This window comes from Primulina eburnea, chromosome 2, assembly GCF_022965805.1.
Source record: "Primulina eburnea isolate SZY01 chromosome 2, ASM2296580v1, whole genome shotgun sequence".
Classification (NCBI taxonomy): domain Eukaryota; kingdom Viridiplantae; phylum Streptophyta; class Magnoliopsida; order Lamiales; family Gesneriaceae; genus Primulina; species Primulina eburnea.
Window position 1 is genome coordinate 42,004,724 of NC_133102.1, and position 14,917 is coordinate 42,019,640.

The 14,917-nt window shown below is 35.3% G+C and overlaps 2 protein-coding genes across 3 annotated transcripts; one reads left to right on the plus strand and one right to left on the minus strand.

Annotated features, from left to right (window-relative positions):
* Positions 1-6,419: 6,419 nt before the first annotated feature.
* LOC140824726 (ethylene-response factor C3-like) lies at positions 6,420-7,291 on the plus strand. Its single transcript, XM_073186270.1, has one exon. The coding sequence runs from the start codon at positions 6,577-6,579 to the stop codon at positions 7,105-7,107; it is 531 nt and encodes a 176-aa protein (XP_073042371.1). The 5' UTR covers positions 6,420-6,576; the 3' UTR covers positions 7,108-7,291.
* A 3,125-nt stretch (positions 7,292-10,416) lies between these two features.
* LOC140823292 (geranylgeranyl transferase type-2 subunit alpha 1-like) lies at positions 10,417-14,686 on the minus strand. Of its 2 annotated transcripts, XM_073184560.1 has the most exons (8): positions 14,507-14,686; positions 14,230-14,401; positions 13,874-14,034; positions 13,690-13,794; positions 12,081-12,875; positions 11,802-11,991; positions 11,347-11,533; positions 10,417-10,900 (listed from the first exon to the last, which is right to left on the minus strand). In XM_073184560.1, the coding sequence occupies exons 1-8, from the start codon at positions 14,620-14,622 to the stop codon at positions 10,530-10,532; spliced, it is 2,097 nt and encodes a 698-aa protein (XP_073040661.1). In that variant the 5' UTR covers positions 14,623-14,686; the 3' UTR covers positions 10,417-10,529. The 2 variants fall into 2 exon arrangements, with proteins under 2 accessions (XP_073040661.1, XP_073040662.1); XM_073184561.1 differs by lacking the exon at positions 14,507-14,686 and having other exon boundaries at positions 13,874-14,030; positions 14,230-14,383.
* Positions 14,687-14,917: the final 231 nt, after the last annotated feature.

Genomic DNA, 14,917 nt, shown 5'->3' on the forward strand with positions numbered 1-14,917 from the left:
TTGTAAGTTGCACGATGTGGGTCTATAGAAAAAAACTTTTCTTTTTCTTTCATGTTTTACGGTGTTTGCTATTGAGACACAATAATTATCTTGATCAAAAAAATTATCAAGTAGTTAAGATATTGTACGATTTAAAATATTTAAATTATATTGTTACAATTCGTAATAATTTTTGACAAAAACGACAAATGATCGATCTTATATTTAATAAAAAATTCATTTATAAAAGGTTCTACTTCTTATTAGTACATTGTTTTTTAAAAACAAAAAAAGAAGAAGTTAAAAGTCACAGTTTTTTAAATTTGCCCTTTCACCTTTGAAGACAATTCTTATATATTTAACAAGTTTATTTCATTTATGTACATAATAAACTCGTAGACAAAAACTTGTGTGAGACGGTCTTACGGGTCGTATTTGTGAGACGAGTCTCTTATTTGAGTCATCCATAAAAAAATATTATTTTTTATACTAAGAGTATTACTTTTTATTGTGAATATGAGTAGGTTGACCCGTCTCTATGATCTGTGAGACGGTCTCACATGAGATCCACTCAAACTCGTAATAAGGTAAAATTGATTAGGTCAAATCAAATTATCAATTTTTATATAGTATTTTTTTTACTGAAATTTATCTCAACAAAATTAATAATAAGAATTTGGTGTGCGTTTCCATTGATGTTAACCTTATTGGAACAAATTAGAAAATACCGACCAACTCAAGCTTAAATATAATAATAATAATATCGTTCATCCAACGTTAAATGAAGCTTGACTTGTTGTGGCTTACGTAGAATTTGAAAGGTCGTAACCACTAAATAAATTTTTTTTTTAAAAAAATATTAACCAAAAGCCATTTTTCCCTTATTTCTTCATCTTCATCTTCTTTCTTGCTTTCTTTTATTATTATTATTATTATTATTAATTTTGAATAAAAAAATTGAATATTTTTAATATACAAAATTTCTATATGTCTACTATAGGTTTCATGCTTATATTCTCTTAAGGATAGGTGTTTCATATTATATAAATAAGGTACTCTTCTCAAATACTTTAAAGAATCGGTCGCTCGATTAAATGACTTCTTTATTTCATTTAGTTATCATATAAGCTTTTGAATATTCATTCATTACTTACAAAAAGATATAGTGTTATATATTATATCATAATATTGTAAATATAAATGCGTGACTCATGACTCATTTGGTATACGTAATCGAGGTCATTAGAGTAATTATTTTGAGGTTTATTTCATCCTACCCATGTGGGCATTGTCCTATGATAATATAGATGGCCAAGATTTGCCCTGCATGCATATATAAGACCCACTTTTCTTTTGAAATTGTATGTGTAGCAAGATCTTACTCGTTGAAATGAAGTGAGAGTAGTGCCCTCATATGTATGATCTCATCTACCTTATTTTGGGTTTATTTCATCCTACCCATGTGAGCATTGTCCCATGATAGGATGGATGGCCAAGATTTGCCCTGCATGCATATATAAGACCCACTTTTCTTTTGAAATTGTATGTGTGACAAGATTTTACCCGTTGAAATGAAGTGAGGGTAGTGCCCTCATATGTATGATCTCATCTACCCTATTTTGGGTTTATTTCATCATACCCATGTGGTCATTGTCCCATGATAGGATGGATGGCCAAGATTTGCCCTGCATGCAATATAAGACCCACTTTTCTTATGAAATTGTATGTGTGGCAAGATCTTACCCGTTGAAATGAAGTGAAGGTAGTGCCCTCATATGTATGATCTCATCTACCATATAAGATGATGCAAAATCATTGTTCTGATTTCATTTGATGGTGGAAAATGCCAAAAAAATAATTGAACGATGTAGTATGTCAAATTGACTAAATTAAAAGGTGAAAGTTGAATATAGAAAAAATAATATTTCGAATTTGAGAAATCAAGATTGCTCTCGCTCACCAATCAGAAAGCTACACATGTTTTTTTTATTCCCTAAATGGATTCTAAAATTATAATAATTAATTATATGGTTCTAATGTCATTATAATTACCAAAAAATATAAGATTACTTATAATTGAATTGTAATTATTAATTATGGTAATTATGGTAAAAATATAAAAGATTTAATCACATTATATTAACTTACTAAGTAAAAATTTTAATATATTTTAAATGCTATCACCACCATCATACTATCTGCTTATTTAAAAGAGGAATCCCACCTGCTTTGGTTGAATATTATTAAAAAAGAACCTCGAAATTCAAAGAGAATTAAAAATTAAACTGAAGACTGGGAATCAACATAAATTATTCGAAATAGAGAATTTCGAGGAAATTCCTGAAGGAATAAAGAGAATTTTCTAGAATTTAATTACTCTCATCAAATATGAGAAAAAATTGAAGTAATATTTAATTCAGATATATTATGAAAATATTACTAGTTCATGCAACCAACAATTTAAGTAAATTTTTATTTTTAGAATTTCGAAACTTTTTTCTCGAGCCCATCAAAAAATAAAATCTATATCCAAATAAAAAATTAAATACTACATAAGATATATAGAAGACAAACTTAAATATCGTGACACATTAGTGATCTTTAAGTTATAGCAGACGAACTTCCAGAAGAAATATTGAAAAGTTTTGAGCCAAAAATAATCTGACCAGAGGAGTCTAAGATAACATAGTTTTTTGACCAATTTTTTTTTAAAAAAATCTAGGAATTCATGAATAATTTACATGGATTAATTATTGGAGCATACAAGAAAAGATCGATTTGATTTTGTGGGTCAGGCACATTTGAAATGTGAATTAGTTCAAGACTGGTGTTAAAATGTTGACTGGTTAGAGTTTATCCTTATTTTGTAAAAAACTTAAACGTTGTACTTGGATAGATGAATTTGAAATAAATGCATTTGAGTTATAATTTTATTGTAAACAATGAAATGATATATCAAATATTAAATACATATTTTACGTATTTACATAAAATATAATGTATTTCTAATGATATCATTATTAAGTGAATTTGATAATGATTAACATGAAACACTATATAAATATGTAATAATGGATTTGAAGTTCTATGTATTGCTTTTCTAAGATAATAAAAATATATTTGAGATTGCGTTTGGATTGATGGATTTAAAATATATTCAAGTATATTTTAATTTTTGGGAGAAGTAAAATCATAAACTTCAAATATACACATTATAATTTTATATAATATTTCATGTTAATTATGATGAATTTCATGTTCATTCAATAAAGATGTCATTTGAAATTCATTCTAATTTGTATTAATGATGTGTGAAAAAGTAATATGTGAATTTAAGATTTAATTTATAGTTTCATTATAAATAATAAAATCGAAATGGATTTCAAATTCATCTTCTCGAGCAGAACCTGAATATATTTGACATTCATCAATCAAATTGTAACTTAACTTTATGTTTATCTTAAATTCACTTCAATTTTGTTCATCCAAACAATTTAATGAATTTGAAATCGATAATCTCAAATCAATCCATCCAAGCACTTAATCATTTAATTAGATTTTATGATATATGATACTCACGGGAAATTTAGGGTCCGCTCCCAGTAAGTGTCACTAGTACAGACGCATGGTTTTGAAATTGTGCCGAGCCTGAAATCACGAAAAAGACCGTTAAGAGGGGGCCAGGAGGGTGTCTTGGCGTAGCCCCTCCGACGCTCAAGTCAGTGACTGATGATATATGAGAGGAGCAACTAAGGGTGCTGCTGAAAACAATATAGTAAATGCATTATCATACGCTCAAACCTGGTATTTATAGGAGAATACATGGGCTCTTGATGGGCCTATCTTCCATTTGGGCTAGGGATGAGCCCATCCATGGGGTATCACCAGCAGGGGTAATGAGCTCATCCATGGGGTATCACGAGTCTCCCCCTCCCGAGTCGAACTAAATCGCATATTCAAAGTTCGATTAATTGTGTTGTCCTCGGTTTATTGGGGTGTGAGTTGCGTATTTTTCCCCTGCTGCTTATTAATCTCCAAAAATTTAGAAACAAATTAAATAAAATTCCTCCTCTGTAGAGCTAGACCTGATCTAGGCTCTCCTGTAAATAAGGGTCCTCTTCTCGCTTCATTCTCATTCTCTCATTCATCCTCAGCTCCACACCATCTCGCCCACGCCTACACATCACTAGCCTGCACCTCCCTACCAAGCCTTTGCTTCTCACCCTCGCCCTAACAGCATCTCACCAACAGCCGCAAGCCCTCGCCACCTCGCCTTCGCCTCCCATGCCTCTCGCCTGCGCGCCCTACTTGCACATCACCTCGCTTGCCCTCGTCTGCCAACCTCGTACCAGCTCTCGTGCTCGCCCAACCACCAGCTCCACCCTCGTCGCGCGCTCGCCCCTACAAGCACTCGTGCTCGCCCCTACCAGCTCGCCCGTGCCATCTCTTGCCTCACCGCGTGCTCGCCCGTACCAGCTCTCATGCTCGCCCAACCACCAGCTCCACCCTCGTCGCACGCTCACCCCTACAAGCACTCGTGCTCGCCCCTACCAGCTCGCCTGTGCCATCTCTTGCCTCCCCGCGTGCTCGCCCAACCACCAGCTCCACCCTCGTCGCCTCGCTCGCCCCTACAAGCACTAGTGCTCTCCCCTACCAGCTCGCCCGTGCCAGCTCTTGCCTCACCCCGTGCTCGCCCGTACCAGTTCTCGTGCTCGCCCAACCACCAGCTCCACCCTCGTCGCACGCTCGCCCCTACAAGCACTCGTGCTCGCCCCTACCAGCTCGCCCGTGTCAGCTCTTGCCTCACCGCGTGCTCGCCCGTACCAGCTCTCGTGCTCGCCCAACCACCGGCTCCACCCTCGTCGCGCGCTCGCCCCTACAAGCACTCGTGCTCGCCCCTAACAGCTCGTTTCTCGCCCGAGTGCTCAAGCTCGCCCGACACGCCCTCGCCTAGACGAGCGCCCCTGCCTCGCACACCCAGCCCGCACTCTCGCCTAGCACAGCGGCAAACATCATTCGTCATCGACAAACCAAATAAATTTTTCTAACAAGGTATGCCCCTGTCGCCCCCATCTTCAAGGTCCTCTACTAAGATTTTGAAGGACGTAGGGTTTTGAAATTGTCCCGAGCCTGAAATCGCGAAAAAGACCGTTAAGAGGGGGCCAAGAGGGTGTCCTGGCGTAGCCCCTCCGACGCTCAAGTCAGTGACTGAGGATATATGGAGATATCAGCTAACGGTGCTGCTGAAAACAATATAGTGAATGCATTATCATACGCACAAACCTGGTATTTATAGGAGAATATCTAGGCCCTTGATGGGCCTGTTTTCAATTTGGGCTAGGGATGAGCCCATCCACTGAGGGTATCACCAGTAGGGATAATGGGCTCATCCATGGGGTATCAATATATGTTGGAACTCAATGAGCATTTGTCTTGGTTTTTTATTTTTGGGTGAGGATATTTTTACGAATATTTGAATAAAAAGATAATTACAAATTTTCAAGAGATATCATATCCAATGTAATTAAAAGTTATTTTTAATTTTCATAAATGAATTTTAGTAGTATATATTTCAATTTTTAATAATTTTAGTAATAACTTCTTTTTAATTATCGAAAGTGATTATGTGACATGGTATGTATGAGCATCACATCGATGGAGGTTAATGAAGACATGTCTGTTTTATAATGTCAAAGAATTTTCAAGTTGGTTGAATATGTGAGAGTCTGACCAATAGTCAGAAATTCAATTCTTCTTGCTAACACTTTCTCAACCGAACTTGTCACACAAAACTAGGGATGACAATGGAGCGGGGCGGGGCGGCCATCCCCATCCCTGTTCCCGTCCCCGAATTCTATCCCCACCCTCATACCCGCCTTGATCCTCGCTTTTCGGGTTCGAATAATCCCCAAACCTGAAATTTCGAGGATCAACTTCCCATCCCCGCCTTCATCTCTATTTCAAAAATATTAATATGGCAAGACGATGACAGATTTGGAGATTTTCTCAAATCAAAACTTATTATTATCTATTATTATTAATGATAATATTAATATTAATATTAATATCAATATTAATAATAAGATTACTATTATTAATATTTTAAAAAATAATATTATTATATTATTATATAATAATACTATTATTTAATTATTGATATTATTTTCGAGACGGGTTCGAGGATGAGAATAGTAACCCCATACCCGTCCCGAACTACATCGGAGATTTAAAAAAATCCCCGAACTCGATAAAATCGAGGATCCCCGTCCCGACAAAACTTGCAAACTATTGTGTTAGCATGAGGACTACAAAAGCTATTGTGTTAACTCATTAATCTACTTGGTCCACATAAAAATTATAGGTTACGGTTCTCATATCATAAAAAATAATAAAAAATAAATTAAGGGTGAACTTTCCATGGCAACTTATCGTGGGACCTAATTTCCAAAACCAAAAAATACCCCCAAATTATAAGGAACTCTCCCTCCATTTAACTTCTACGTGCTAGGGGGGTGGGTGGGTCGGTGTAGCAGTATATAATGTCCCCTAGATGTTTACTCCAAATAATCCACGTTCAGAGCTCGCATCGCTCAAACAATGGATTCCCAATCCTCATCCTCATTGGAATCTCCGACCATTTCCAGTTCCCTCCCTTTCAATTTCAACGATTCCGAAGACATGCTTCTGTACACAGTTTTAGCAGAAGGTGGCGATTCGAAGTCCAACTCCTCAGAAGAGGAGTTGAATCCGAACAATAAAGTCGGTAACCGCAAAGAGAATAATAAGGCTTACCGAGGCGTTAGGCGGCGGCCGTGGGGGAAGTACGCGGCGGAGATACGCGACTCTACTCGGAACGGAGTGAGAGTCTGGCTGGGAACCTTCGACAGCGCGGAGGATGCCGCCCTGGCGTACGATCAAGCCGCATTGTCGTTAAGAGGCGGCGCGGCGGTGCTCAACTTCCCTGCGGAGAAGGTGAAGGATTCTCTCTGGGAGCTGGAGCAGGGGTTGGCGGCCGGGTGCTCGCCGGTGATCGCGTTGAAGCAGAAGCATTCGTTGAGGAATAAGCGCGTGAGGAAAGAGAGAAAGAAGGAGACGGTGGTGCTGTTGGAGGATTTGGGGATCGAGTAGTTGGAAGCCCTTTTGAGCTGCTCTTCACCGTTAGATTAGAATCACGCTGAATTGGACAATTAGCGATTCATAATTGTTACATATTATCAATACCTTATACATAAGAGTGAATTTCTTTAAAAAAAAATTAAATCTATTCCATAGAATTGATTGTAATATGGTACATAAATATACTTCATCAGCATTCAATTAATCAGGTGGTGTAACATTGGATTTTTAAGGATTTAAGCAATGGTTTTGGGTAAGAATACATAACAATAGAGTAGGTTTTTGATGAGACGGTCTCACGAATCTCTATCTGTGAGACTGGTCAACCTTACCGATATTCACAATAAAAAATAATACTATTAGAATAAAAAATAATATTTTTTCATGGATAATCAAAATAAGAGATTTGTCTCACAAAATACGACATGTGATATCGTCTCGTACAAAATTTGGTCTCGATAATGAGAAATGAATCATATAGCAAGATTGATGATTTTGGGCCGCCTCAGCGTCTTCCTTGGTGTGCGGAACGTTGTTTTGAGTTTTTCTTTACTTAATTTTGATTTATTAAGTCTATAAACATTCGACAATGATTATGAGTAATGAGATAATAATAAATTTAAAAATAATGATATCGTAACTAATTTTTAAATTTAATTCATGATGCAGTGATATTAATTGAACTTGACTAATTATTATAAAACTTGATTATATCAGTAATTTCATACGAGCATCTCAAAAAATAATTTTAGCAATTAATTTTTTTATAATTATATTATATGTTTTGATAATGTAAACTTATTGTTCATATTTATTTTATTACGGTGTATGTACCATTTTCAATATTTGTGAATATTATAATTATTTTTTAAATATGATATTATAAGCTACGTTTGGTTTGGAGGATAAAATAAACTAATGAATAGTATGTAAATGATAAAAGAAATGATTGTGATAGAAATGTAATATATAATGTAAAATTGTATTATGTTTGATATGATTTTTAAGTGTGGGATAATTTTGAATTTTTTGATGAAATGACAAAATTGCCCTTTTTTTTCCTTTTTTACTCCGGCGGCGGCGTCGGTGTGGTGGTTGGCGGAGGCAGTAGTCGGCCAGCCGGCTATGTCGGTGGTCGGCAGTCAGTAGGCGGCGGTCGAACTGCGGCGGCTGCGGTATTCCGGCAATCGGCCGACAGTAGGCGGCGGCGGCGACTGTCGATCGGCGGCGGCGGTCGTCGTCCGGCGACGAGGTCGGCCGTCGGTGGTCGGTCGTGACGGTGAGTTTGGATATAAGAGAAGGATAAAATTAGAAAAATAAGATAGATTAAGAGTTGGATAAATAATCCCAGGGAGTGAGGAGTGATTATTTTATCACATCTTATACAACATAATCATTTATAGGAGGGATTGAGTTGGTTAAATAAAAATCGTACCAAACGCTTGACTAGGTGAATTTAACAATCATAAACCTATCTAATCCCATGAACCAAACGCCCCTTAACTTTGTTATTATTATATTAAGGTACATTTTGGTACATAAGATATGATAAGTAAGGGATATATAGTATAAGGATAAATCAAGGATAAATATAATTATAAGATAATATGTTGAATGTTTGGTATGATTTTAACAAGAGTGATTAAATTTATATATTGAATTGTAATGACAAAATTAACTCTATCACAAAAACTTACATATATATATATATAAATATATATATATATATATATATATATATATATATATATATTTTGTGTGTGTATATATATGTATCTTTATATTTGTATATATGTATGTATTTAATAAATATTTAACATTAATTTAAATACATTTAAATTGAGGATAATTAAGTCATTTGTAATGTATTTTATCATTACATTAAAATTATCACACTTCTTACAAAGGATGTTTTATCCTTCTCAAAATTTATTTATCAAGGGCCTATGATATTATCATGGACTTTTTAAAAAGGTACCAAATATGAGATAATAGGGATTATTTATCAATCTCACCCTTATCCTATGTACCAAACAATGCCCTTGTTTACTATATAATCATTCGGTTCCAATCCATATCATTGTTATTGCCCTATGCGGATTATTTCATCCTACCCCTGCAGGCATTGCCTGCAGTGGTACATCCAAGGGCCAGAAAAAATTCTGGCCCAATTTTATTTTTTTTTTAATTTTTTTTCCCCATGAGGTGGAATCTCAACCACTCATATGGGGTGTGGGCACTGCCCCCACACCCATAATCGAACTAACCGCCTTATGCAAAAAATAACTTGGTGATTCAAATTTTTTAAAATTATTAATTTTTAAATCATCTTGTATAATATATTTAAAAAATATATGTATTATATTGTTTCCATATTTCTAAATATAGAATCTAGATATTTACGTTCATTTTTATCATATTTATAGATATAGAATCTATATATTTACGTTCATTTTTATTTCTAATATAATATAATATTATAAAATTTACATATTTACGTTCATATAATATATATTGAAGATATTACAAATATTAACTATAAAAATATAAAATAGAGTGTGAATGAATTTTTTTTAATACAAATAACAATTCTCTTGTATTAATAATAATAACTTAAATAATAATATAATAGATAAAAGAATTCAAACAAAATTATTTGGTTCATGTGTTTAAAATAAAAAAAATAACATATATCCTTGCTTTACATGCATTTTGATTTTAAAAACAAATCTTAGCGTAAGAAATAAATTCGCTCAAAAATGACAAAAACTTGTGTGAGACGATCTCACGAGTCGTATTTGTAAGACGGATATCTTATTTGGGTCATTTATGAAAAAATATTACTTTTTTATGCTAAGAGTATTACTTTTTATTATGAATATGAGTCGAGTTGACCCGTCTCACAGATTAAGATCCGTGAAACGGTCTCACATAAGACTTACTCCTCAAAAATATACCCATCAAACCATAACAACCCATAGTCCCCGATGTTTTTTTTTTTAAAAAAGTATTAGAAACACAAAAATTACTCGCACAAATTAAATAAAAAAACATAATATATATTTTTTTACACACGGGTACGTATAATACACAATTTCGAATCAATTTATTTTCTATGGAGATGATGGTCGTACTCGTACACCCCTCGTATTTTCTAAATTTCTGTCAGAAAGGGAACCCAAATCCCATTTTCGATAGACATCCATCCCTGCTCCTCAAAGGTTCGTCTCACGATAACAATAAAAGTGCAACAAATGGATTTGCATCAAAATTCCCAAACACCATATCATAAATCAAAAGAAACAACAGCTAGGATCAAAGTACATGCTTAACTTGCATTATCATTCAATTCAGCTCTAATAAATTATCATTGAAATGTAGAAGACATAAATATTCTACTTTATACTTTGATCGTATATGTATAATATATGAACCTAATTGCAATTCTCACCATTAAGCCACTTCAGTGACGGCATTAACTTAACTAAAAATGCCTTCAACTGATCATTAACCACTGCATTTCCCGTAATCTCCAATTGTATCAAACTCAAGCCCTTGAAAATAAAGAACGCATCCCAGTGCTCGAAAGATTCAATGTCATCGGACCAGTCGCTTCCTAATGCATGATTTAGAGGCGAAGAAAACAGATACCTTCTCGTGTCAATGGAATGAGCACCAATCTCGTTGTATGAAATATCTAATACTTTCAACGACTTTAGCAATCGCAAGGTTTCTAGAGCTGTAAAACTGCAAATTTTGTTGTGACTCAGGTTCAAGCAGGAAAGCAGCTGCAGAGCTTCCAACCCTGTTCAAGAAATGGAGTAGATGTCATGCAACAATCACAACATTTATCTTTCCTTGTCTATGATAATTAAATCTGCTTCGTTAATTAAACCGAGAGTGAAATGTATATCTTGGAATTTGATTCATTATGCAGCCACATCACCGCTCCCTTATCCTAGATGATGATCCATCTGAATACGTCAAGCTTATGATTGCATTGCCAAACTCATTTTATCACTCCCAAGTATCTAAATAGACGAGATTTTTTCACCACCAGATGAATCGCAGAGTAAGGCTAAGCCGTAGTTCTTTTTTTGCTTTAATAAATGTTACCTCCATTGCACCATAAGTCCACTAAACATACACATCAACTTGAAAAAAATACAAAATCTCACTAAAGCTTGTCAAAACAATAAATCTATCTAAAATATATGCTCCAAAGATGTAAAATGGATACATGGGAATTACCTTCAGTTGACTGAATTTTATTGTGACTGAGATCCAACATTTGAACCCACAATAATTGCTCCATACTCCCAATTCGTGATAATGAGAGACCATTCAGTCTTAAACAGGCATACAAAGTGAGACTCGATGGTGTTGACTCCTGGTATCGACGTATGTTTTTTAACAAAGAACCCATGCTCGAGGTCATCTGCAGGATAATTACTAGATTATCTTAAGTTCCAAGAAGCAATACTTCATGTTGAGGCCAAATATTCGATATGAAATCATGGAGAAAGCATAATGTAACGATTTGGAATTCAACTATAAGATAACAAAGCACATCAGAGACAAAGAATCTTCCTCAATTGGAAAAAAGTAAATGATTCTAATCCAACTTCACAAGGTTGTCCAGTGTCTAAATTTTTGTTTTTGGGTCCTAGATTGATGATGATTCTCCTTGAAAAGGAGAGACTAACCTGTTTCAACAACACTAAACTACGTTCATCCTCATAGTAACAAATATGTGAAGGGTCAATCTTCATCAGGTCATCATAAAGTGAAAGAATTTCTTCATAATGAACATCAATTCTATCATGTGAGTAACTGACTGACATCAATGAATTATTTGCCATCAGCAGTCTTGCAAGGCTAAGCTTCCCAATTTTACTACAAGGAAACAGAAGAAATAAGCAACACGTAAAACTACATATTTGTTAAAGAAGTAATTGATTGACTCATGCTTAGATACAGCTTACCACTCTGTTAATGACAACAATTCCCGGAAACGGTCTATTTCATCCGCTATGACCTTCATACTCCATCCAAAATCATTAGGTTTCTGCCTAATCAGTTCTACTTTAAAAAGTGAGTGAAGCAAGTCCGCGTCATGAGATTCTGCAGCATACACACAAAAATTCTCTTCTATCCATGAAATTCTGTCAGTTGTTTGCTCTTCAGCTTGATTTTGATCATGAGAAGGTATATGCACTGTAAAAAATAAATGAGAAGACTGACTACAGCAAGTACCACTCGTGTTAATGATACCCTGAAAGTGTGCAACAGTAACCTTTACAGGACAAGCTTCTAAAGTAGGCGCTGCATCAGGAAATTTTAGATAAGTCGACCAGGCTTGGGCAAAACCAGATCCATCGGCTGAAAGTGGAGTCCATGTAAGTTCACTACTAGTAAGGTAATCACATTCGATACTGACTGTAGAAGAGCTTACACCATCCACCGGCTCACTGAAACATAGGATGAAAGGGAACTCTCTAGTTTTTGAAAAAAAATGCGAGATTGGAGATGATCTCTGATCACTCGAGTAATCATTAGCTGATATGTATAATTTAGAGCCATGTGATGGCCAAGAAGAAAGCAGTAACGGCTCCAATATTGCTGTTTGTTCCAGAAGCCACAGATGATAAAACCATCCACTTTGGTCATCAGGGTCTGTAAAGAGAGCCTGAACTACGAACTCGTATTCCTCTCTTAATACACTCTCTTTCTCAGAATATCCATTTCCTCCTTTTTCCAGTAGATTAGACAAAAGCAAGCTGAAAAAAGATGGATTATGAAACAAACAAAAGATTAAATCATGCAACATAAAATAACTATCAGAATATAAAAAAATGAATTCTTACTATACATTTGTGGTTAAATGAAGTTATTTTACACCAAAAATTTCTGGAGCAATATAAAGTTACCTTTTATGTGGAATCAGCATAACATAGAAATATTAACATCATCTTTAGAGCATTATAAGTTTGGCTGAATGCCAATATTTTAACCAAATGGCAATGTCTCAAAGAATCACCCTACACCCACTTTCTCTAGGCTGATTAGAACTTGTTACCGCTGCTTTGCACTTAGATGTAATAATCTAAAGTGGATAAAATGTCATAAGCAAATAAAAATTTTGCTCTCCTCAATTATCTCTCATACAAGAAATGTTGTAAATTGCAGGAAAATTATAATCAGACATGGAAGACAAGGTCCAGTGACGGATGAATATGATTACTATATTTCCTTTTTGGGAAAGAACAAAGAAGCATACTCGAGGTTTAAAAAGAACCAGACTGCTGGTGAAATAATGTTAAAATCATTGAATTGGTAACAAAAAAAGGTCAGATACAGCATACACATTTGTTCTTGGTTGGCAGAATCTTCCAACAGAGAAAACTCAACAATGGTTAGAAATAAAATTCATTGAAGAGGTCTGCAAATTGTACGGTACCATTCAACAAATAAAACACCTGCTTGGCTCTGGAATGCACAGGAAAGATAACCAAAAAGAATAAACTAGCTCCTAGATAAATAAATGGCTGAAGGATAGTGGACCCTGTGAATTAAAGTGGCAAGGTTGCACACCTCCGGTTATGCCATGCCGAATAGTTGCTAAAATTATCGTTAATCATATTTGTCGTATACCGCAACTCCTCTTCAACCGGTATCTTCTTTAATGATGTCACAAACCTACAAGATTATGCCCACAAGGACCGACATCAATAAATGCAACAAATCATGAACCTGTGCAGACACCTGAGTACTTCACCTCCTGTAGTTCCATGCGTGAAAATTTCGGGAGTCAAGCTTCTGGAATTTTCCCAGAAGCCGCATTTCCCTATCCACTGATGAATGTCCCTTGCTTAGGACCCACTTCCTGTGATGCCACGCCCCGTACGATTTAAAGTTCGTCCTCAGCGCGGTCTCTACCTAAAAATCATAATTCAGGCTCTAAGAAGAAGTGCCTCCATCAAAAGTATTCAATTCTATGACCCATAATATATGAACAAAACTTCACTGAAAACCAGATTGAGATTCAAACTAAAATCGGATCGCATTGAAAAACTATATATCATAGTGTCTTACAACAAAACTACATCAATTTTAGTATAACACGCAACTTACGACTCTCAATTCTCCATCTAAAATCGACTGAACCGATTCAAATTCGGCAGGATTCTCCGATTGCTTATCGGTGAAATGCTGTACAGCGAGCTTCCGATAATTCCAAGAAGTGTAGTGCTCAGGATTCACTTCTAATAGCTTGGCACTGATTTCCAAACCTTCTTTAGTATATCTGAAACCCAAATCAAGCAAATTGAAACTTTATGTAAAAAAAAATCCATCTAACACAACGAATAAACGAATCCTCGCAAACCATAAACAGCATAACATTACACACATCTTATTACGGTGAAAGTGAAGAATCTGAGATTGGAGATGACGAAGTTTATCGGATTTGAGAGCTGAAGCGTCTTGCTCCTCTTGAGTTGGGGGTTTTCGCGGTCTTCCGTGCATTTTCTTCTCCTCTGCCGCTCCGAGTCTCGCTCTTCGGCAGGAATTGAGATGTTATTGGGCTCGCATCCATCATATTGGGCTAACTTTGGGCTTTCAATCAGATCCATTACTTTATATTTATTTAATTGTCTTATTTGGTGAAAATTCATATCTTTTGATACTATAAGGCCACGTTTGGTGGGAAGGATAGGATAAACTAATGATTAGTACGTAAATGATAAAAAAAATGATTGTGGTAGGATTGTAATATATGGTGTAAAATAATATTATGTTTGGTAAGATTTTTAAGTGTAGG

Coding starts and splice junctions, on each gene's coding strand:
- LOC140824726 (XM_073186270.1), top strand. CDS start 6,577: ATGGATTCCCAATCCTCATCCTCATTGGAATCTCCGACCATTTCCAGT.
- LOC140823292 (XM_073184560.1), bottom strand. CDS start 14,622: ATGCACGGAAGACCGCGAAAACCCCCAACTCAAGAGGAGCAAGACGCT. Junction 14,402..14,506: donor CACTTTCACCGTAATAAGAT/GTGTGTAATGTT, acceptor TTTGGGTTTCAG/ATATACTAAAGAAGGTTTGG. Junction 12,876..13,689: donor TCGGCATGGCATAACCGGAG/GTGTGCAACCTT, acceptor ATCTTTTTTCAG/CTTGCTTTTGTCTAATCTAC.